This window comes from Lontra canadensis, unplaced genomic scaffold (genome assembly GCF_010015895.1).
Source record: "Lontra canadensis isolate GAN:19392208 unplaced genomic scaffold, GSC_riverotter_1.0 scaffold20, whole genome shotgun sequence".
Classification (NCBI taxonomy): domain Eukaryota; kingdom Metazoa; phylum Chordata; class Mammalia; order Carnivora; family Mustelidae; genus Lontra; species Lontra canadensis.
Window position 1 is genome coordinate 19,485,537 of NW_022631014.1, and position 25,187 is coordinate 19,510,723.

Consider the following 25,187-nt stretch of genomic DNA (forward strand, 5'->3'; position numbering starts at 1 on the left):
AAGAGTGAAGGCTCTGGAGCTTGTAATCCCAGTGCAGTGGGCCGTCTGGGGTCTTCGTCAGCCAGGGCCGCCGTGACAGCGTACCACAGACCGGGTGGCTGCAACAACAGAAACGGTTTTTCTCACAGTTCTGGAGAGTGGAGGTCCAATCTCAAGGTGCCAGAAGGGTTGCTACCTGGTGAGAGTTCTCCCCTCAGGTGGCAGATGGACGCTTTCTCCCTGGGTGCTCACATGACCTCTTCCCGGTGCTCATGTGCAGAGCAAGCTTACGGGCGTCCCTTCTTCTAAGGACACGAATGAGTTCGAACCCACCTTTACCTCATTTCACCTTCATTACTTCCTTGCTCCAAACACAGCCACACAGGGGTTAGGACTTCAACATAAGAATTTGGGGGGACAGGTATATTCAGTCCATAACCTCAGGTATGTGACCTTGAGAAATTATTTAACCTCTCAAAGCTGCAGTTTGTAAAAAGGAGATCATTCGGGACGCCTGGGTGGCTCAGTTGGTTAAGCGGCTGCCTTCGGCTCAGGTCATGATCCCAGCGTCCTGGGATCGAGTCCCACATCGGGCTCCTTGCTCGGCAGGGAGCCTGCTTCTCCCTCTGCCTCTGTCTGCCTGTGCTCGCTCGCTCTCTCTCTCCCTCTGTCTCTGACAAATAAATAAATAAATAAAATCTTTAAAAAAAAAAAAAAAAAAAAGGAGATCATTCCCAGAGGTTTGTTGTGAAGATTAAATGAAATAAGTCACAAAAAGCCCATTACAGAGTATCTGGCCAATGGGAAGAAACTGATATACCTTACAAAATTTAGTGCTATTATTACTGTGCTATTTATTTCACTCTTAACAATATGTATTTTTGTTTGGAGTAAAAGACAAAAAATTCAAAGTATTCTTAAGGTGGCTTCATTTTTTTTAAAAAGATTTATTTATTTTAGAGAGCATGGGTGCATGTGCAGGTTAGGGGAGGGGCAGGAGGAGAGGGATAGAATCTCAAGCAGACTCCCCACTGAGCATGGAGCCTATGTGCGGCTCGAGCTTGTGACCCATGAGATCATGACCTGAGACAAAACCAAGAGTCAGCCCTGAACCCTTCAACTGCCTGAGCCACCTAGGTGCTCCTAGGTGACCTAAGTGACTCATTTGAAGTGGGTTGTCCTAGAGCCTTCTTTGGCTTAAAAGGTCAAGACCTCATGCTCCCAGTGCTTCAGGGGCACCTCGTGAAGAGCAAGGAAGTAAATGACCTCTGAACAGCCATGACCTCATCCTGCACGTCAGTGGCCCAAAGCAGCTGGGGCTCCTTTCTCAGGGATCACTTTATAATCAATTTGGTGAGTTGTCCAAGCCACATCTCACCAATTGCCAGATGTGAACTATCATCAGAAACTTCTGAAATGCTTTCCTTACTGATTTCCTCAAGTTTCCACCCATCCACTGTTTTCCTGGTTTAAATGAAGTGGGGTGGTAAGTTGTGGCCCTTGGTGTGTGTGTGTGTGTGTGTGTGTGTGTGTGTGTGAGAGAGAGAGAGAGAGAGAGATCATTTGGTTGTGATGGGACATCCACAAACTGTGTCCAGAATTGCCCGTAAAGAAGTTGGCTAAAAACCAGTGCAGGTGTCTAAAAACAAGGAATGGAGACTTGGGAGTGAGGAAGGGGGTGGGTGAAGCTTCCAGAGAAATAGAAGGGCACTTGTAGCCCCTTCTGTGTCTTCTTTCAGGCAGCCTCAGCTTACCCCAAACTCTAGGCGGCTGCAAATGTCTTCAGGGAAAGGCAGGTTGTTGGACAAGGAGTCTAGTCCTCGTTTTCAGAGCCTAGGACTTCATGCTGGAAGTGCCTACAGCTGCAAAATAGACATGTTCTATCTTCTGAATGCATCAATTTTTTCAGCGATGTGAAGGGGGAAATATATAGTTAGGCTGGGACAATCCATAGAGGAACCCTATGACAGGAAACTCTCATAAAAGCGAGGTGACCAGCCCAGGCACAGCGGTGGGGTCAGCAGAGAACAGTGACTCTGAGTTCATGAGGTGAGATGGCCATCCTTCCTGGAAGCAGGCTTACTTCCTGGACCAGCGCTGGGAGACTATGTCCTCATGGTGACACCACCCCGTATATGCATTTACTCAATGAGCCCTTCAGACAATGAGCACCTGTACGATAGGACCTGTGCCATGCGCTGGAGACGCAGTGATAAATAATGGTGGGCCTGGGGCCACCATAGGTTAACAAGATCATCAGTTGAGAAGACTATCATGTCAGCAAGAGGGGAACAAGGACAAACGAAACCGGCCAGCGTCCCCGCATCTGTCTGTCATCACATCCAGTGACAACAATCTTCAGAGAGAGTGCTGGCCACTGCTTCTCTTTTGCCTTCCAAAGCTTGTGTGAATTCCCCTTTTGACAAAGTACGGCTTGAAAATATACAGGAAAGGAGGCTCTGGGGAACTTAGCTCCAGCTTAACCACATTGATGGAGAACAAGCCACAGCAGAATCTCCTCTCCACGATCCCCACAGTCGAACTATCCACTCTTCTGGAAAAAAAGATGGGCTTGTCAATGTGGCATCTGGCGAATGCTTAAATTAATGTTCCATATGAACTCACAACATGACTTGGGTGTTATCTTCACCCTAAGTACCCAGATCAATCTTAGATCGCCACCGAACATTTGCTGTTTGGTGCCTACTCATGATGGCTGATTGCTCAGTGTGGGGTGATAACAATACGGTTTTCTCCCAGAGGCTCATCTGCTGTCCCACATTTACTCATTTACTCACTCACAAACACCTATAATTATAAGTTAGAATCTATAAAAATAAAAAGTGTGGAAAGAACCTAAAACTGTTGTGAACTAGGTATCTCTTCTAGGCCCAGATATAGAACTTGTAACAATTACCTACAAATAGTGTTTCCCCCTTACTGATGTGAAATAATAATTAATAATAATTTTAATATATTGTTTTATTTTTATTTCTAAACTTTTGGTGAGTTTTTAAAAACATGTACCTAGGAATGCCTCGGTGGCTCAGTCAGTTAAACATCTGCCTTGGGCTCAGGTCATAATCTCAGGGTCCTGGGATCGAGTCCCTCATCCTGCTCCCTGCTCAGCAGAGAGTCTGCTTCTCCCTCTGCCCCTACCCCCACTCATGCTCTCTCTCTAATAAATAAATAAAATCTTACAGAAACAAACACGTACCTAAACTTGGTGGTCTGCTGGCTCCTGAAACACCAATTCCATTGCCCTTGGCTACTGGATGCCTGAGAAATACTGGCCGGAAGGCCCTATCCAATGCTAAGAAAACTGGCCAGGTCTTTGCTTCTGTATTTTAAGGTGGAAATGTCTGTGTGTCCTCCAGAAACTAACTCGCCATCCTCCTCCTCCTCTGTGTCATTGTTTGCCTTTTATTTGCTTTCTTTTTTTCTTGGTTTGAATTTGTTTTTGTCTTTTGAAGGGAGTGTTTTCTTTTGTCCTACGTGACCCAACCACTCTGGTTCAGATGGAGGTGCAGCCATCAGAAGCCCGGGCTCCCTGTCCACAAAGCAGTGAGAGCCAAATGTCAGGAATTCACAGCCAGCTCCTGAGGCCAACGTTGCTCAGATATACCCCTTCTGCCAGAGCTGACTTCTCTCGGCAGGGTGCTGAGGGTATCTGTGGTGAGGAAAGGTGACAGGGAGGGTGGGAGTGCTTGGTGCAGCAGGACATCCATGTGGGGGCTGGGGGCACCCCTGAGCCACCAAGACACCAACAATCACATTGGGGAGAGAGAACTTGGGGAATAAGACGTATTTCTTGCTCAAAATAAAAGACGGCATAAGTCAAAGCCCAAAGCTGAAGTCTTTCCCAGTCGCTGACCCAGGAGGTAGCCTTCTGAGTTTGAATCTGAGCTCCAACAATTACAGTAGTCAAAACAAAACAAAACACCCACGTTACTTAATCTCTCTGAGATTCCATGTCCTCAAAATACAATGTAAAATGACAATAGTGAGTACCTACACAGAATTGAAAGATTCGTGTAGCATGGTTAAAACAATTCCTGGCATGTAGGACACCTCCACCATATTGGTGGTGGTAGTAGAAGTTGTCTGCCTGTGTGAGGGAGGCCTCAGAGATCGATGTCTCCACACCCAAGGCTGCTAAGTGCTTAAGCATAGCCCTGAACTTGGCATGCCTTTCCAGAGAGCAGTCTGGTGAAGGCAGGCTGATGACTAGTTACAACATGATGATTAGTTACAACATGGAAGTAGACAAAATCGGGGGAGACGGTTGGTAGAGAGTGTTTAGAAGTACAGAGGAAGGGTCCTTGGTGGGGGTGGCCCTAATGGCTTCCCTCAAAGGGCTTCTCAGTTGAAACTTGAAGAGCTGAGAGTGGGACAGGTAAAGAGGGGCATAGTGCAGGTGGGACAGGGGGATAAATGAGATGGTCATGGGAGGAATACGTGAGATCAAGGGAAGGTATTTCAAATTGTAGGGGACACTCGGGCAAACTTAAACAATGGAGGGAAGAAAAAAGGACAAAAAAAAAAAAAAGGAAATACCATGAAGATGAAGGCTGTAAAGAAGCCCAGGGTGAGGGCAACATACGTGTAGCTGTGTCAGAAACAGGACGTGCCCTTAGAAAGTGTCTGTTTAGTTTAAAAATGGAAAGAATGCCAATGTTCATAGCAGCAGTAGCCACAATCACCAAACTGTGGAAAGAGCCAAGATGCCCTTCAACAGACGAATGGATAAAGAAGATGTGGTCCATATATATAATGGAGTATTATGCCTCCATCAGAAAGGATGAATATTCAGAAATGAAAATTCAGAAAAGATGAACCCACCTTTTGTATCAACATGGACGGGACTGGAAGAGATTATGCTGAGTGAAATAAGTCAAGCAGAGAGAGTCAGTTATCATATGGTTTCACTTACTTGTGGAGCATAAGGAATAACACGGAGGACATTGGGAGTTAGAGAGGTGAAGTGAGTTGGGGGAAATTGAAAGGGGAGACGAAGCATGAGAGACTGTGGACCTGAGAAACAAACTGAGGGTGTTGGAGGGGACAGGGGGTGGGGGTTAGGAGGGCCTGGTGGTGGGTATTAAGGAGGACACATATTGCATGGAGCACTGGGTGTGGTGCATAAAAATTGAATCTTGGAACACTGAAAAAATAAAATAAAATTTAAAATAAAATAAAATAAAATAAAAAATTAAAATGGGGAGAATTTTGCCCAGGATGCAGGTTCAATATGGAGATGGTGGCAGAGGTGGAATTAGAAGTGGCTTGATGGGGTTCCTGGGTCTGGCTCAGTCATTTAAGTATCCAACTCTTGATTTTGGCTCAGGTCATGATCTTGGGGTTGTGAGATGGAGTCCATGCTGAACGTTTAGTCTGCTAGGGATTCTCTCTCTCCCTTCTCCTCTGCCCCTTCCCTGCATCTCTCTCTCTCTTTTTTAAAAAAGAAGAAGACGTGGTTTCAGGGCTGTTTGGTATAGTGTATCTTATGCAGAAGGACAAAAATTAACACAGACTCACAGGAGGTTTTCAGATGAAGGTCTACTATACTAGAGATGGGGAAGTGAGTCCCAGTTGCCCAGGAATCAGGTGCTGTTGGAGAAAGGCAGAGAAGTCAGGGTCAGGGCAGGAGTCTCTCAAACCAGGCCATTTTTACATATTTCTCATGGCAAATGGAATTTCACATCAAAATACTCTGGCTTACATGTATTGAGCATTTATTACATGCCAAGCATTTTGGTCATCTATTGCTGCCTAACAAGCTGCCCCAGGACTTAGTGGTTGAAAACAGTCATGATATTGTATCTCACGCTTTTGTGGGTCAGCAATTCGGACAGGGTTGGACTGGGCAATTTTTTGCTTCTGCTTCATGTGACATCAACTGAGGTTAGTCAGTGCTGCTTTGCTGGTGGCTGGGCTTCTCTGGAGGGTCCAAGATGGCTTTGCTCACGTGTCTGGCCCCTTAGTGGGAAAGGCTGAATGGCTAGGCCTGGCTGGACTGTCAGTTACTGCACAGACATAGGCCTCTCTGGTAAAAAAAAAAAAAAAACACACTCTCATAAGGGAGATTTGATAATATTCAGATTTGATAATATTCAGATAATGTTCAGATTTTCATTTCTAAAAATGGTCATTCTTTCCCCTCTGCAGGTGGGCCCCAATAAATTTTCCCAAATGAAATGCAGATGCCAAAGTTGCCACCAAGCGTCATGATATTTGGCATATGGGGTCTGAACTCATGGGCCTTCAAATATCAAGAGATTCTTCCACATATGTGATGATTGCCCACAGATACAGTTCAGGATGGAGGACTGAGCATCAGGTACAGCCTCCCTTTCCACTATAAGCCCAGAAATGAGAGGAAATGGTGTTTGATCTATAATAATGTTGAGAAATTAGAAGGGGTTTTCTTATGGATAAGAAAACTTGAAAAATCCTTGAAATATGTAAGGTAGTCTAATCAGATTTTTAAAGGATCCCTATATTGAGGACCACATGGGAGAGGACTCATAACATAAAAGTGGAGAGTGGATATGGCTCCAAGGATGCCTGAAGCCTAAACGTACCAGAGAGCAGAAGAGGAGTGGGTCCAAGTGCCTGGTGGGGAATAAGCTGGAACTATCAGGCTAAAATTCCCGGTACCCATAGCCCTTTAGACTAGGCAGCACCTATAGAGATATCTGCCTGCATGTAGGAAGAAAGAACATGAGCCTCTAAACAGAGAGCCAGGACAGAATCCTAGGGCCTGGACATACCAGGGAGGAATGAGAAGTTTCTGACCCAAGAAAGCCTCTCCTGGCCAGACGATGTCTGAATCTCACACCTCATCCTGGAGGTAGGCTGCAATAAACAAAGACCAGCCAACAGAAGTCCTCAAATAAATGATCCCTCAGCTAAGAACCACCAAGAAACTGAAAAATCGAGCTCTGGGTAAGAAACTTGCCCTCTGACCCTCTTACCGACATTACCAATATTACCCTCTTAGTAAGTGCAGAATTTACATCCAGGGAAATAGAGATCATAGACTGAGTAGTACTGAATAATTGATAGTCTCAGGGAGATGATTTTTATTTTTAAAGTCTTATAATTGATAATAATTCAACATATAGCCTGAATAGTAGACTAGGTTGCCAAAGACCAATTTTTTCAGTTGTAAAGTTAATCCAAAGGCATCTTCCAGAATGTACTGAAGATTTTTTTAAATATGAAATAGAAGTTAAGAGATGTGGAATTCTTATTAGACTTCACCAGGATTAAAAACACATTTTTCAAGAGACATGGTTAAGAAAATAAAAATACAAAACCAGACTTGGAGAAAATCTTGACAAAACATATATTTATTAAAATATTTGTATCCAGGGGCACCTGGGTGGCTCAGCTCATTAAGCATCTGCCTTTGGTTCAGGTCATGATCCCAAAGTCCTGGGATTGAGCCCCCCTTCAGGCTCTTTGCTGAGTGGGGAGCCTGCTTTTCTCTCTCCCTCTGCCTGCTGCTCCCCTTGCTTGTCCTCTCCCTCTCTCTCCCTGTCAAATAAATAAATAAAATCTTAAAAAAAAAAGATTGTATCCACAATACAGTAAGAACTCTAAAAACTCAATGATAGGAAGACAAATCAAATAAATATATGCAAAGCATTTGAAAAAACACTTAATGAAGAAGATCATAGATGGTAACCAAGCACATGAAAACATCCTCAAAATCATCGGTTATTAAAGAAATGCAAAGTAAAACCACAGGAAACATTGATACAACTACATACCTACTAGAATGGCAAAACTTTAAAAAGACTGACTGCCAAATTATAGAAGCAGCCCAAGGGTCCTTTGATAGAAGAAAGGATAAAGAAGAGGTGGTATATAGATATACAATGGAATATTACTCAGCCATAACAAAATAAAATGAAATTTTGCCATTTGCAATGACCTGAATGGAGCTAGAGAGCATAACGCTAAGTGTAATAAGTTAGAGAAAGACAAATACCATATGACTTCACTCATATGTGGAATTTAAGAAACAAAACAAACAAGCAAAGAAAAAAGACGAGAGAGAAACCAAGAAACAGACTCTTAACCATAGAGAGCAAACTGAGGGTTGATAGAGGGGAGGTGGTTAGGGGGATGGTTTAAATGGGTAATGGGTATTAAGGAGGTTCCTTGTGACGAGCACTGTGTATTGTATGTAGTGATGAATCATCAAATTCTATGCCTGAAACTAATACAACATTGTATGTTAACTATACCAGAATTAAAATTTAAACAATTTCTTAAATTCCCCATATGAGTGAAACCATATGATGATTGTCTTTCTCTGATTGATTTATTCCTTCAACATAATATCCTCCAGTTCTGCCCATGTTGATGTAAATGGTAAGACTTCATCCTTTTTGATAGCTAAGTAATTATCCATCATATATATATATATATATATAAATTAAATATAATAATATAATATAATAATATAATATAATATAATATTGATATTATAAAATTATTTATAAAATTATTATAAAAATATAATAATATAATAATAAATTAAAACACTAAAAAAAGCGTAAAATAAAATAAAAAGACTGGCTGTATAGTGCTGGTGAGGAGGAAGTAAAACCCCTTTACACTGCTGGTAGGAATATAAGATGCAACCACTTTGGAAAACAGTTTGGTAGTTTCTTTAAAAGTTAAACATACACACACTATATGACCTAGCCTTTCCACCCTTAGGTATTTATCCAAGAGAAAAGAGAGCTTATGTCTTAGGAAGACTTGACCACAAATGTACATATGATCTTCATTTGTATTAGCCCCAAACTGGAAACAATGTAAATGTCCCTCTATAGATGAATAGACATAGTGTAGCATATTCATACAATGGAATACTATTCAGTAGCATAAAGGAACAAACATGTAATAATGTGAATGAATCCTGGAAGAGCAATATGGAGGAGGAGGAGGAGACCTAAATATCATGGGGTCCCAGGAGTGCGGCTAGATAGTTATCAAACTATTCTGAACAGCTACAAACTCAACAGGAGATTGAAGAAAAGAAGAGCAGCAATTCTAGGAACAGAAAATCAACACTTTCTGGAAGGTAGGATCGCGGAGAAGCAAATCAGAGGCCATATACGGGAAGATAGACCACAGGGAGAGGAGCCAGCTCCTGGCAGGTGAGAGAGCAGCAGAGCACAAAACTGGAAATTTTAGACGTCTGCTCCACTGAAGAATGTCATTCCAGAGGCTAAGCTGGGTGAGGAGGAGGGGAGTCCTCGCTGGGACAGGACCGATGGGGTCATAGAAAGACCGGGTATCTGAGTGTGGCAGAGCTGCTAGGTATCAGAGCAGGGAAGCCAGCCTCAGAGACAGAGCCAAGGAGGGGCTCTCAGCTCAGAGTTACCTTAAACCATGATCCAAGGCACAGTTGGCCACTGCTCTTCGAGCAGGGACACCACAAGTGGCAAATCTGGGAAAACTCACCTTCTTCCTCTGGGAGGAGTGGCACGGGAGTGTGTGGCAGGAATCAGCTGGGTTTAGAAACTCCAAACATGGCCATGCACCAGAGATAGAAACACTCATTCACAAGCCAGGAAAGCATGGAGTGCAGCCAGAGACCAGGGAGACAGGAGGGATTGACTGCTTTTCTCTGAGGGCACACTGAGGAGTGGGGCCCTGAGCTCTCAGCTCCTCCCAGGCCAGAGGGTGGGAGGCCACCATCTTCATTCCTGTCGTCCAAAGATCTACAGAAAGTGCTCAGGGAACAAAAGCTCCCAAGAGCGAACCTGAGCAGATCATTTAGCCTGGCCCCTGGCAAGGGTGGTACAATTCCGCCTCCAGAAAAGACATTTGATAATCACTGCCAACAGGGCCCTCTCCCAGGATATTGACATCCAGGCAAGACCAAGTTCATGGATCAATGAGAACTGCAAAACTTCAGAGCTATGGGAAAACAGGGCATAGAATTCATGGCTTTTTCCCCATGATTCTTTAGTCTTTCAAAGTTAAATTTTTAAAATTTCTTTTTTCCTATTCTATTTCTTAAAAAATTTTCCTCTATCCTAACGTTTTTAACTATTTTATCTTATCAATATGTTTTTAAAAATCTTTTTTTAATTTTCATTTTTGTAGTGATAGTCTATCCCTCTATTGTATTTAACTATATTTTTTGTATACATATAGGTTTTTCTTTCTTTAAAATTTTGGGATACAGTGTTTTCTAACAGATCAAAATATACCCTAAATCTAGCACATGGCTTTGTTCTGGTCTCCAGCCTATTCCCATTCTTTCCTCTTTTTTTTTTTTCCAATCATCTTCTTATCTTATCAATTCCTTTTATAGAATCTTTTTAAATTTTCATCATTACGGTCATATTCCATCCCTTCATCATGTTTACCCTTATTTTTGTATATATATAGTTTTTTCTTTCTTTAAAATTTTGGGAGACAGTTTCTTCTAACAGACCAAAATACACCCCAAATCAAGTGTGTGGCTCTGTTTTATTCACCAGTCATATATATATATATATATATATATATATATATATATTTTTTTTTTTTTCCTCCTTTCAGGTCTCTTCCGATTTGGTTACTATATATTTTTCTGGGGTTGTTGCTACCCTTTTAGTATTTTTATTCTATCATTCATCTATTCTCATCTGAATAAAATGACAAGGTGGAAAAACTCACCTCAAAAAAAAAAAAAAAAAGAAAGAAAGAAAAAAAAAAGAACAAGAGGCAGTACCAACGGCTAGGGACCTAATCAATATGGATGTTAGTAAGATGTCAGAACTAGAGTTCAGAATGATGATTATCAAAGGACTAGCTGGACTCAAAAAAAGCATGGAAGATGCTAGAGAATCCCTTTCTGCAGAAATAAAAGAACTAAAATCTAACCAAGTTGAAATTTAAAAAGCTATTAATAAGGTACAATAAAAATGGAGGCTCTTACTGCTAGGATAAATGAGGCAGAAGGGAGAATTGGTTATATGGAAGACCAAATGATGGAGAATAAAGAAGCCGAGAAAAAGAGAGATAAACTACTGGACAATGAAGGGAGAATTCGAGAGGTAAATGATATCATAAGATGAAACAATATTAGAATAATTGGGATTCCAGAAGAAGAAGAAAGAGAGGGGGGGAAGAAAGTATATTGGAGCAAATTATAGCATAGAATTTACCTAATTTGGCAAAGGGAACAAGCATCAAAATCCAGGAAGCACAGACAACCCTCCTCAAAATCAATAAAATTAGGTCAAAACCCCATCATCTAATAGTAAAACTTACAAGACTCAGTGACAAAGAGAAAATCCTGAAAGCAGCTTAGGACAAGAGGTCTGTAACATACAATGGTAGAAATATTAGATTAGCAGCAGACCCATCCACAGAGATCTCCTGGGTCAGAAAGGACTGGCATGATATATTCAGAGCACTAAAAGAAAAAAATCTGCACCCAAGAATACTATATCCAGCTAGGCTGTCACTGAAAATAGAAGGAGAGATAAAAAGCTTCCAGGACAAACAAAAACTAAAAGAATTTTTAAACACCAAATCAGCCCTACAGGAAATACTGAAAGGGGTCCTCTAAGCAAAGAGAGAGCCTAAAAGTTGTAGACCAGAAAGGAACAGAGACGATATACAATAACAGTCACTTTACAGGCAATACAATGGCACTAAATTCATATCTCTCAATAGTTACCCTGAATGTTAATGAGCTAAATGCCCCAGTCAAAAGACACAGGGTATCAGAATGGATTAAAAAACCAAAACCCATCTATATGTTGCCTACAAGAAACTCATTTTCAACCTGAAGACACCTCCAGATTTAAAGTGAGGGGGTGGAAAAGAATTTACCATGCTAATGGACATCAGAAGAAAGCAGGAGTGGCAATCCTCATATCAGATCAATTAGATTTTAAGCCAAAGACTATAATAAGAGATGAGGAAGGACACTATATCATACTCAAAGGATCGGTCCAACAAGAAGATCTAACAATTTTAAATATCTATGCCCCTAACATGGGAGCAGCCAACTATATAAACCAATTAATAACAAAATCAAAGAAACACATCAACAATAATACAATAGTAGGGGACTTTAACACTCCCCTCACTGAAATTTACAGATCATATAAGCAAAATATCAAAAAGGAAATAAAGGCTTTAAATGACACACTGGACAAGATAGACATCACAGATATATTAAGAACATTGCATCCCAAAGCAACAGAATACACATTCATCTCTAGTGTACATGGAGCATTTGCCAGAATCGATCACATCTTGGGTCACAAATCAAGTCTCAACTGGTACCAAAAGATTGGGATCATTCCCCGCATATTTTCAGACCACAATGCTTTGAAACCAGAACTCAACCACAAGAGAAACATTGGAAAGAACTCAAATACATGGAGGCTAAAGAGCATCCTACTAAAGAATGAATGAGTCAACCAGGAAATTAAAGAAGAATTTAAAAAAAATTCATAGAAACAAATGAAAATGAAAACACAGCTATTCAAAATCTTTTGGACACAGCAAAGGCAGTCCTGAGAGGAAAGTACATAGCAATACAAGCCTTTCTCAAGAAACAAGAAAGGTCTCAAGTACACAACCTAACCCTACACTTAAAGGAGTTGGAGAAAGAACAGCAAAGAAAGCCTAAACCCAGCAGGAGAAGAGAAATCATAAAGATCAGAGCAGAAATCAACGAAATAGAAACCAAAAGAACAGTAGAACAAATCAATGAAACTAGGAGCTGATTCCTTGAAAGAATTAATAAGATTGATAAACCCCTGGCCAGACTTATCAAAAAGAAAAGAGAAAGGACCCAAATTAATAAAATCATGATGGAAGAGGAGAGATCACAACCAACACCAAAGAAATACAAACAATTATAAGAACATATTATGAGCAACTATATGCCAGCAAATTTGACAATCTGGAAGAAATGGATGCATTCCTGGAGATAAATAAACTACCAAAACTGAACCAGGAAGAAATAGAAAATCTGAACAGACCCATAACCGGTAAGGAGATTGAAGCAGTCATCAAAAGCCTCCCAAGAAACAAGCGCCCAGGGCCAGGTGCTTCCCAGGGGAATTCTACCAAACATTTAAAGGAGAAATAATACCTATTCTCCTGAAACTGTTCCAAAAAATAGAAATGGAAGGAAAACTTCCAAACTCATTTTATGAGGCCAGAATCACCTTGATCCCTAAACCAAAGACCCCATCTAAAAGGAGAATTACAGACCAATATCCCTGATGAACACAGCTGCAAAAATTCTCACCAAAATACTAGCCAAGAGGATCCAACACTACATTAAAAGGATTATTCACCACGACCAAGTGGGATTTATTTCTGGGCTGCAAGGTTGGTTCAACATCTGCACATCAATCAGTGTGATACAATACATTAATAAAAGAAAGAACAAGAACCATATGACACTCTCAATAGATGCTGAAAAAGCATTTGACAAAGTACAGCATCCTTTCTTGATCAAACTTATCACAGTGTAAGGATAGAGGGTACATACCTCAATATCATAAAAGCCATCCATGAAAAACCCACAGAAAATATCATTCTCAATGGGGAAAAACTGAGAGTTTTTCCCCTAAGACCAGGAACATGGCAGGGATGTCCATTATCACCACTGCTATCCAACATAGTACTAGAAGTCTTAGCCCCGGCAATCAGACAACAAAAAGAAATAAAAGGCAAAGAAGAAGTCAAACACTCACTCTTTGCAGATGATATGATACCTTATGTGGAAAACCCAAAGACTCCGCTCCAAAACTGCTAAAACTCATACAGGAATTCAGTAATGTGTCAAGATATAAAATCAATGCACAGAAATCAGTTGCTTTCTATAAACCAACTGCAAGACTGAAGATAGAGAAATTAGGGAGTCAATCCCATTTACAATTGCACCCAAAACCATAAGATACCTAGGAAGAAACCTAACCAAAGAGGCAAAGAATCTGTACTCAGAAAACTATAAAGTACTCATGAAAGAAATCGAGGAAGACACAAGGAAATGGAAAAACATTCCATGCTCATGAATTGGAAGAACAAATATTGCGAAAATGTCTATGCTAGCTAAAGCAATCTACACATTTAATGTAATCCCTATCAAATACCATCCATTTTTTTTCAAAGAGATGGAACAAATAATCCTAAAATTTATATGGAACCAGAAAAGACCCCAAATAGCCAGAGGAATATAGAAAAAGAAAACCAAAGTTGGCAGCATCACAATTTCAGACTTCAAGCTCTATTACAAAGCTGCCATCATCAAGATAGTGTAGCACAAAAAGAGACACATAGATCAATGGAACAGAGTATAGAGCCCAGAAATGGACCCTCAACTCTACGGTCAATTAATCTTCGACAAAGCAGATAAGAATGTCCAGTGGAAAAAAGACAGTCTCTTCAACAAATGGTGTTGGGAAGATTGGACAACCACATACAAAAAAAATGAAACTGGACCATTTCCTTACACCACACACAAAAATAGACTCCAAATGCATGGAAGATCTCAATGTGAGACGGGAATCCATCAGAATCCTTGAGGAGAACACAGGCAGCAATCTCTTCCTAGAAACATCTCCTCAGCCACAGCAACTTCAGCCACAGCAACTTCTTCCTAGAAACATCTCCAAAGACAAGGGAAGCAAGGGCAAAAATGAACTATTGGGACTTCATTAAGATCAAAAGCTTTTTCACAACAAAGGAAACAGTCAACAAAACCAAAAGACAACTGACAGAATAGGAGAATATATTTGCAGATGACATATCAGATAAAGGGCTAGTATCCAAAATCCATAAAGAACTTATTAAACTCAACACCCAAAGAACAAATAATCCAATTAAGAAATGGGCAGAAGACATGAACAGACATTTCTGCAAGGAAGACATCCAAATAGCCAACAGACACATGAAAAAGTGCTCAACATCACTCAGTATCAGGGAAATACAAATCAAAACCACAGTGAGATACCACCTCACAACAGTCAGAATGGCTAAAATTAACAAGTGAGTAAATGACAGATGCTGGCGAGGATGTGGAGAAAGGGGATCCCTCCTACACTGTTGGTGGGAATGCAAGCTGGTGCAGCCACTCTGGAAAACAGTATGGAGGTTCCTCAAAAAGTTGAAAATAGAGCTACCCTATGACCCAGCAATCGCACTACTGGGTATTTACCCTAAAGATACAAACGTAGTGATCCAAAGGAGCATGTGCACTCAAATGTTTGTAGCAGTAATGTCCACAATAGCCAAACTATTGGCTACAAAAGAACCTCGATGTCTAACAACAGATGAATGAATGGGTAAAGAAGATGTGGTATATATATATATATATATATATATATATATATATATATATACATACATACACAATGGAATACTATGCAGCCATGAAAAAAACCAAAATCTTGCCATTTACAATGATGTGGATGGAACTAGAGGGTTTTATGCTAAGTGAAATAAGTCAATCAGAGAAAGACAGTTACCATATGATCTCTCTGATATGAGGAATTTGAGAGGGAGGGCAGGAGGTTGTGGGGGGGTAGGTAAGGAAAAAATGAAACAAGATGGGACTGGAGAGGGAGACAAAGTATAAGAGACTCTTAATCTGAGGAAACAAACTGAGGGTGGCTGGGTGATGAACACTGGGGAGGGTATGTGCTAGGGTGGGTGCTGTGAATTGTGTAAGACTGCTGATTCACAGACCTGTACCCCTGAAGAAAATAATATATTATATGTTAATTTAAAAAATACAAAAAAATAATATGAATGAATCTCAAATGATTATTTATCATGCTGAGTTAAAGAAGACAGGCAAAAAAGAATACATCCTATATGACTCCATTTATATAAAACTCTAGAAAATGCAGCTAATCTATAATGACAGATCAGTCGTTGTGTGGGATTAAGGGTGGGAGGAACACAAGGAAGGAATTACAAAGGGGCATGAGAAATGAATATGGAGAGAAATGAATATGCTCACTATCTTGATTATGGTGATGGTTTCATAGGTCATAAACATGTCAAAATTTATCATACTGCATGGTTTAAGTATGTATAATTTATTATATAACAATTATGCCTCAATAAGACTGTTATATAAATATATATATCATATATAAACAGGCAGCATACATATATGTCTCTATATAAAGAGATATTATATATAAATAAACATATATGTATCTCAGTATTTCTCAAATTTTTTTGACCTTGACCATTTTCCCTGCTCACCTATTACCCTAGTTTGCAGAAACATGGCATATGCAGAGACAGACCTAGGACTGATCGTGGCTTTACTCTCTTACTGGCTGTATACTCTTCAGTAATTGAGTTACACTTTCAGAGCCTCAGTTTTCTTTTCTGTAAAACGGAGCTGTGGTCAGGATTTAAGAAGTGAATTTTGAAGGCCTGCCACATCCTAGGTTCTTAAAAACTTTAGTCCACTAACTATCCCAGAAATCAAGCCAGCTATATTTATGGGATTCCCCAATTGCATTAACTTTGTTTTCAACTAAAGAAACTAGCATTCAGTCCGCTTGAGTCCAAAGGTCCGAGGGGAAAGATGTTGAAATACTTAGCATTGCCTTGCAGGCCCATCTGCTCTGCATTAGCTGGTCTTCCTCTGTTTATTATTCCTGGTGTTAAATCTCCTCCAATTCTTGTGTGAAAAGTTCGGACACACAATAACCTCTTTATCACATTTTCAAACTCTGGGCTTGTTCTGGAAAGTTTACACCTTTTTCTTGTTGCCATTGTTTTCATGTGGATTCAGATTTCTGAAAAAGACATTGGGAGCACTTTACTGGAAACATTTATGTGTAAGCTGGAAACAGACAAATATCATCAAAGAATAAAAATGGGATGTCAGAGGAATTAGAACTGCACTGTGTGGGCTCTGTGTTGTTCATCGAGGTTCAAGCTGGTGTTCAGGAGCCAGAGCTGGTCCACCCCTTCCCTCAGACTCTCTACTTTGGGGGTAGTCATTGAATAATACCAAAAAGATAAATAGAAACAAGCCAATGTTAGGATATAGAATAAAAAGTACATATAACTATAAAAATAAATATATCATAAAAACAATACTGGTTACAATTCATTGCAAATCATTTGTACTCTATGCTTTACTAAATGTTATTTTTTTAAGTAATGTCTACACCCAACACGGGGCTTGAACTCATGACCCCAAGATCAAGAGTCACATGCTCTACATACTGAACCAGCTAGGCACACCAGAATGCTGTTTTATTTAAATCTCAAAACATGCCTGTGAGTCAAGTATAGATTCAGTCAGGATTCTTTCAGTCACAAGTGACATAAAATTCACCTCAAACTGACTTATATATGAAGGACTTTTTATTGGGTCTGTCAATTAAAAACCTAGATTTAATCTTAGCTTCAAGTGAGACTTGATCCAGCAGCTCCAGAAGATGTCTCCAGAGACTCAGATTCTCTCCTTCTGCTCCCTGCTTTCTTATGGGTTTTCTCTTTGGCCTTCATGAAGTCAGCCCAGAAGTTTCAGGCTTTCCCATGGTGGCAAAATGGCTGCAGTTGTCCCGGACCTCACACCTTCCCACCACATCACTCAGAGAAAGAGAGAACGAGCCCTGGAATTAATTTACTCTCTCACACTAGTCCCAAATGATGTGTGTGTCTGTCCCTGAACAGATGACTGTAGTGGGGGAGAGCAAAAGAAGTAAGAGCGGTTGACTGGATTAAGCCTTTGGGGTAGGGGAGTGGACCATACCTGGGAACTAGTGGTGAGGACAATCCCAACCAAAGCCCCATGCTGAGAAATTGGGAGAATAGGTTTCTCAAAGGAAAATAGAAAAGAAGTTGATAAGAAAAACAAAACTGGGTGCTGGGCATACACTCACAAGTGTCTATTACAAAAGATACATCTATTACATTCATCTATTGCAAAAATTTAGGTGATGATACATTAGGGAATAAAGAAACAAAAATTCCTGTGGTCAATGCCCGCACCTGCCCTCCACCCCATACCCCCTTGACCTGCAATGGGTGGTGGACCATTCCCCCTCAGGGGGACTGTGTGCATCTCTCTGCTTCTCCCCCTGAAGACTTTTTCTGGCCCTGGAAACTTGTTCAGCTTGGTGCATGGCTGCCTGGATGTCCTGGATGTCCTCAGAGCAACCGGAAGCCAATAAAGGACAGGAGCTGGGGACAAATACTCTAGTTTTTTTTTGTTTGTTTTTGTTTTTGTTTTTATCGCTAGGTAGGAAATCTCTGGGGCTGTTTAACAGGGCTTCTCAGAAGATCTCAAACAGATTGAGCCCCAGTTGCCAGAGCAGTAATGAGCAGATTAATGCATCCCTTACTGGTTTTTCCCCCTTCCTTGTCTCTCTTCCCCAACCCTCTCTTTTAGGCTCCTTGGAGTCGCCTCCCAAATGAACAACTTGCATTGAAGCCCTTGTCGCATGGTCTACTTTCAGTGGAGCCCAGACTCAGACTATCCCTGCCTTCATGGACTCACATGCTGGTGGCAGAGGGAGACACATAGTAAACAGATTAACTGAGCAAACTCTATAACGTTTGATGGAGATGGTTGTTCGAGAGATATATAGAAGAGGGGAGAACACCAGGATGGGTGTGGGGCTGCTATTTTATATCAATGTCCAAGAAGGCCTGGAGGAAAAGGTGATGTGAGTCAAGACCTGAAAAGGGGATCATCAGGTCAAGCTGTGGTATCTAAGTTAATGAATAACCCCAGATCATCATGGCTTAGAGACTTCTTGCCCACTGAAACTACATGCCCGTTGCAGGTTAGAAGGGACCTTGCTCCACCCACCTTCACTTGGTAGCCAACTGAGGAGACATTGCTGGTTGTCATGGAAAGCAGAGAAAGAGTTGTGGAAGGTCTCACAGCATCAAGAAAAAGTTCCGATCTGGGCTTTTGGGCTCTACTCACAACTCCTGTGTAGAACTGGTCATGTGACCCACCAACCATGGAGGATGAAGGAGTACAATTTACCAAGTGTCTCTGTGGTAGAGAGCTAAAAATGGTGGGAGGACAAACCCAATAACACACAGTCTATCTTTCTGATAGTCTAATAGTCAGACAAAATATACTCACCCTCTCCCCAAGGCAGAAGAAGTCAATCATGACATCAAACTCAAAGTCCATCTAGGGATGACTTGTCTCTGTATCAGGTGTATTGAGGCTTCTCTTGATCCGGAGACCTACGAACCAAAAAGATGAGTTGTCTGAACCCACCATGCAATATGTGCCTGGCTTTCAACACAAATTACAAAGTACACTAAAAAGCAAATCACACAATTTGAAGAGAAAGGGTGAATGAGACTCAGATGTGGCAGGGATGTCGGAATGACTAGACCAGGGATTTAAATAACTCTGATTACTATGTTAAAGGCTCCAGTGGAAAAAGTGGACAGGAAACAACTACAGGTGGGTAAGGTAATTAGAGAGATGGAAGCTCTAAGAAATATTTTTTAAATGCCAGAGATCAAAATTACTGTAATGGAAATGAAGACTGCTTCTGATGGGTTCATTTAGTAGACAGGACATGGCTTAGGAAAGACCCTCTGAGCTTATAGTTATGTCCGTGGAAACTCCCCAAACTGAAAAGCCAAAGAACGAAGACGGGGAAAAATGGAACAGAATATCCAGGAACCATGGCAGTAAAAAAGGTGCAGCATGTGCATACTGTGAACAGCAGAAGAAGGAAAAGAAGAAATATTTGAAGGAATAAGGACTGAGATGTCCCCCCAATTTATAAGAGATATGAAAGCACAGACCCAGGAAGCTCAGAGAACACCAAGCAGGATCAATGCCCCAAACCCTACACCCAGGCATATCATATTTAACTGCAGAAAACCAAAAGAAACAGATGAAACCACTATTGTAGTTGGAGACTTCAACCCCCCTTATCAGAAATGGACAGATCCAGCAGGCAGAAAATCAGTAAGGACACAGCTGAGCTCCACAGCACCAAGAGGTCAGTTCTAGAGGGGAACAGAGGACACAGAGCAGGGGCTACTCTGGAGCAATTTGGAAATTCTGATGAGCAGCCCAGGCAAGGGCCTCCCAGGCAGGAGGTAGGGAGTTCTCTGTGACTAGGTCTCTGTTCTGGTCCCTGGGAATTTTTTTTTTTTTTTCGGTCCCTGTTGTGGGAGATTCTTCTTTCTCTACTCCTCTCCTTGGCCAGATCTAAATTAGGGTATTGGAGAATATGCCCTCCCTGGGGGCTGCTCTAGGACACAAAACCCCAAGCAACTCCCCAGATTCTACTGATGGCTTCCTCCAAACACCATCCCAGAAACCTACCCTGAAGATATCCTTCCAAAGCACAAAACGACATATGCACAAGGTCGTAACTGCAGCCACATTTTTAATAACAAATGACTGGGAACAACTCAAATGTTCATCCGTCGGGGTCTGGTTGAATAAATTACATCCATACAATGAAATTCTGATGCAGCTGTACTAAGAATGAGGAAGTGTTTTCTGTGAACTGGAATGATCTCCAGAATATATTGTTAAATGGAAAAAAAAAAGCAAAATACAGAACAATGCATTACAGTATGCCAACTTCTGTTTAAGAAAAAGGGAGAAATGAATATTTTTGCTTATTTTTGCCAAAAGAAACACTGAAAATGGGGTAAAGAATATAGGGAGGGCAGAGAGGCGCCTGTAAGGATGCCTTTTAATGTTTTGACTTTGAACCAGATTACGCTTTACATATTCAAAAATAAAGTTAAAACAGAAAGGGAAAAAGTGAAAACCCCCAAATTGAAGGTAGCGTTAGGAGGGTTCAGTGACTGTGAGATGTGTTAGGCAAGAAACAGGAAGGCACACAAGAAACTGGAAAGAGGACGCAGCCATAGCTGATTTGGGGGCAGTAGCAGGAGGAACAGGTCTGGGGGTCCATTGGGACCCAGTCTTGAATGTGCTAAGTTGGAGATGTTCATGAAGCATCCAGGCAGAGACACTGAACAGGCACTTTGTGAGAGCCTGGGGCCCAGGGAAGAGGTCTAGCTGCAGATAGAAACGTGAGCCTCACCAGCTTGTAGCTGGTGTTTCAAGCCACGAGACAGGATGAGATCACTGAGGGGATGTAGATAAGAAATAGGAAAGGCCTGGAGCCTGAACCTTAGGGCCCTGTGGTCGGGGTCAGGGGAACGAGGATGTACCAGCCAGCCAGGTGGGAGGAGAAGCAGGAGTGGTGCCCTGGAAGCCAAATGAGGGGAGGGTTTCTCGGAGGAGAAAGGGACCACCTCCAGCCTTACAGATAAAGATGGAGAGGCCACTGGTCAGAGCAGCTGACCCGGCAAAGGTGGCTCCTGAGGCGGGCTGAGTATAGTTAACATATGGTGTTCTATTAGTTTCAGGTGTGCAGCTATCTGTTTCTGAAGAGTTCTCTGAAGAGTAGAGCAAAGGAGTAACAGGTAGGGGGCGGGTGGAGTCCAGACAGCCTTGCATTTTAAGGTCAGGGTCATAAAGCATGTTTGTTTGCAGATGGTCATGATCCAGTAGAGAGGGAGAAATATGATGGCAAGAGAGAGGGGCGTTATTATATAATTTATAAGATGAAGGAAATGACACTTCGGGACGCAGTTGGGGGAATGGTGACTTGCCGGGGTCACCAGGCAGGATGTGCCCCATGTCTCCAAGCCCACCGTGTTTCCTAGTGAGCAACTCAGGGCTCTGGCTCTGCCCATAAATGGCCAGAGACCTGCCAGCAGCTTATGCCCAGGGCCGCCAGGAGACAGGCGGCCTCAGAGGGACAATTAAAGTGAAACCACCTCCATTAATCAGTGCACGGGATTAGATAAGAATGTTAGAAGTCTTGCCAACAACTCCAGCTCTGACAGCTAACCAGGAAAGTCAGGAGGCTCTTATGCACAATCATGCCACTGAGAGCTTCCACAAAGCCTATCAGAGAGAGCGGTCACACAGCTCACATATGCTGCCATGGAGCCCAAGGTCAGAGAAGAGAGGACCCCCACAGAACCTGGCACCCCCTGTGATCAGAGCAGCACATCAAGGGCCTATAAAAACCAGAAAGTGGGGATGCCTGGGTGGCTCAGTGGGTTAAGCCTCTGCCTTCGGCTCAGGTCATGTTTCCAGGATCCTGGGATCGAGCCCCACATCGGGCTCCCTGCTCGGCTGGAAACCTGCTTCTCCCTCTCCCACTCCCCCTGCTTGTGTTCTCTCTCTCTCTCTCGCTGTGTCTCTCTCTGTCAAATAAATAAATAAAATCTAAAATAAAACAAAACAAAACAAAAACAGAGTTGAAAAAAAAAAAAAGAAACCAGAAAATGTGAGGGCCTGTGGATGAAAGGACATCTCTCCCTTTTCTTGCTCACACCTGTGGGATCTGCCCACTAGCCCTCTGTGGTACATGGTTTATAAACATGGCCAAAATTTTCCCCCTGCCTCTACCTACACCCCACCACAATGTCACTTTGCAATTCCTCTCATGAAAGGGTGGAGTCTGTCACACAGATCAGTGGAATAGAATAGAGAGCCCAGAAATAAACCCACATTTATATGGCCAACTAACCCATGACAAAGGAGGCAGACAGTCCAATGGAGAAAAGACGGTCATTTCAACAAATGGCTGCTCCATGCAAAAAAAAAAAAAGAAACTGGACCACTATCATTCACAAAAATAAACTCAAGATGGATTAAAGACCTAAATATGAGACCTGACACTATAAAAATCCTTTAAAAAGCGCAGGAAGTAATTCCTCTGACATCAGCCATAGCAATATTTTTCTAGATAATGTCTCCTAAGGTAAGGGAAACAAAAGCAAAACTAAACCATTGGGATTACATCAAAATAAAAAGCTTTTGTCCAGCATAGGAAACTAACAGTAAGATAAAAGGCAACCTACTCAATAGAAGAAGATATTTGCAAATGACATAGCTAATAAGAGGTTAATATCCAAAATTATAAAGAAATCATACAACTCAACACCAAAAACAGAAACTATCTGATTAAAAAAATGGGCAGAGGATCAGAATAGACATTTCTCCAAAGAAGACAACCAGATGGCTGACAGACACATGAGAAGATGCTCCGCGTCACTCATCATCAGGGTAATGCAAATCAAAACCACAATGACCTATCACCCCACACCTGTGGAAATGGCTAAAACCAAAAAGACAAAAATAATAAGTGTGGGTGAGGATGTAGAGAAAAAGGAACCCTCTTGCACTATTGGTGGGAATGCAAACTGGTACAGCCACTGTGCAAAACGGTATAGAAGTTCCTCAAAAAATTAAAAATAAAACTACCCTATGATCCAGTAATTCCAGTACTGGGTATTTACCCACAGGAAACAAAAACACAAATTCAGAAAGATATGTGCACCTCAATATTTCTAGTAGCATTACTTACAATAGCCAAGATATGGAACCAAACTAAGTGTTCACCAATAGACAAATGGATAAGGAAGACATGGTACACAAATGCACACACACACACACACACACAGGAATATTATGCAGCCATAAAAAAGGATGAGACTATGCCATTTGAGACAACATGGATAGACCTAGAAGGTATTATGCTAAGTGAAAAATGTCAGACAGAGAATAATGCCATATAATTTCACTCTTAAGTGGGAACTTAAAAAAAATGAACAAACAAAAAACAGAATGAGACCTATAAGTACAAAGAACTGATTATCTCGAGGGTGGGGGGTACACAATGGGTTAAAGGGAGGGGGAGGTACAGGACTTCAGTTATGGAATGTTTAAGTTGTGGAGACGAAAGGCACTGCACAGGGAATCTAGTCAATGGTACCATAATTGCACTGTATGGTGACAGATGGGAGCCATACTTGTGAGCATAGGATAACACAGAGACTTGTTGAATCACTATGTCATACACCTGCAACTAATGGAACATTGTATGTCAACTATACTCAAATAAGAAAAAGAGAGAGAGAAAGAAGTGGAGTCTGTGTCCCCAAGAATTGAATCTGGGCTGACCTTGTTTTGTGTTGACCAACAGAATGTAGTAGGAGCAATGGAATCCAACTCTGAGTCCAAGCCTCAAGAAGCTCTGCATGCTTGTACTTGGCCACTGCACCCTCTGCCATGTGAAGGTACAAGCCCAGGCTAACTTCTGGACTCTGGGGGACCACACAGAGCAGAGACTAGTCATCCCGATCCCTGGAAAGGCCAGACTCAGCGAACCCTGCACTTAACACCGGTTGCATGACTGAGCCCAGCTGAGATCAGAAGAACCTCCCAGCTGATCCCAGCCCAAATGACCAATCCACAGAGTTGTGAGCTCAATAAGTGGTTGCTATCTTTAGCAGCAAACAGTGACTTGTGCATCCAAATAATTGGTCCACAGGTGACCGAGTAGAATTCAGTCCCTGCTGGTTTAAAACATATCTTTAGAGAAGAATTCTTCAGTGAGACCATAAACCTCAATTTTTGATAGACACAAGTAAGTCTGAGCTGTGGCCAGGTGTGGGAAGGACAGGTAAAGCCCCAAGGAAAGAAGCAGGAAGGTTGGAATGTGCCCAGAGGCACACCCAGGCATCCCTTTCTACCACAACCTGAGTGTGTAGCTTCTGTCCACCAGCCCCAACACATAGTGACCAGGCCTTACAGGTCTTGAGGAAGGACCTTCCTGGAGCTCACATAAACCAATGCAACCCCAGATTTCCCCTCCTCAAGAGGTCACAGGCTCCATTTACCAGAGTCTAGAGTCTAGCCAGCATGGTCCCTCTTCCATCCACAAACACCCCAGCCATAGGCACATTTTGGTTCTGCACAGAATGCATTCCAAGGCTGTGGCCCAAGGAAGACGGTCCAGAACTTGACTCCCTTATGTTTTGGGAAATAGCCTGAGCTGCTTACCCAACATTTTTCTGCCCTTCTCCCCTATGCATACAGTACCCATATATGTGGGGTGGACATGTGCCCAGCTAAAAGACTACATATCCCAACCTTCCTTGCACCAAAGATAGTCATTAATTCATCATTCCTCCAGGATTCATTGAACACCTAAGTCCTGGAAACTTTTTCTCAGGCAAGTTCTGGGTTCTGAAGATACCCCAGTGAACAAAACAGACTAAGTCTCTGTCTTCAGGGAGCCACAGTCTGGTGAGGAGAGAAGGTGACAATAAATGAACGCCCAAGAAAAACTTTAGAGAGAGCGTTGTATGGGGTTGAC

At 41.8% G+C, this 25,187-nt stretch overlaps 1 protein-coding gene across 1 annotated transcript; it reads right to left on the reverse strand.

Annotated features, from left to right (window-relative positions):
- Window positions 1–16,429: 16,429 nt before the first annotated feature.
- On the reverse strand, window positions 16,430–16,773 carry CUNH3orf35 (chromosome unknown C3orf35 homolog). Its single transcript, XM_032861411.1, is given in 3 exon segments — window positions 16,430–16,489; window positions 16,491–16,562; window positions 16,564–16,773. Coding segments are annotated over 3 exon segments (342 nt in total).
- Between the last annotated feature and the right edge of the window lie 8,414 nt (window positions 16,774–25,187).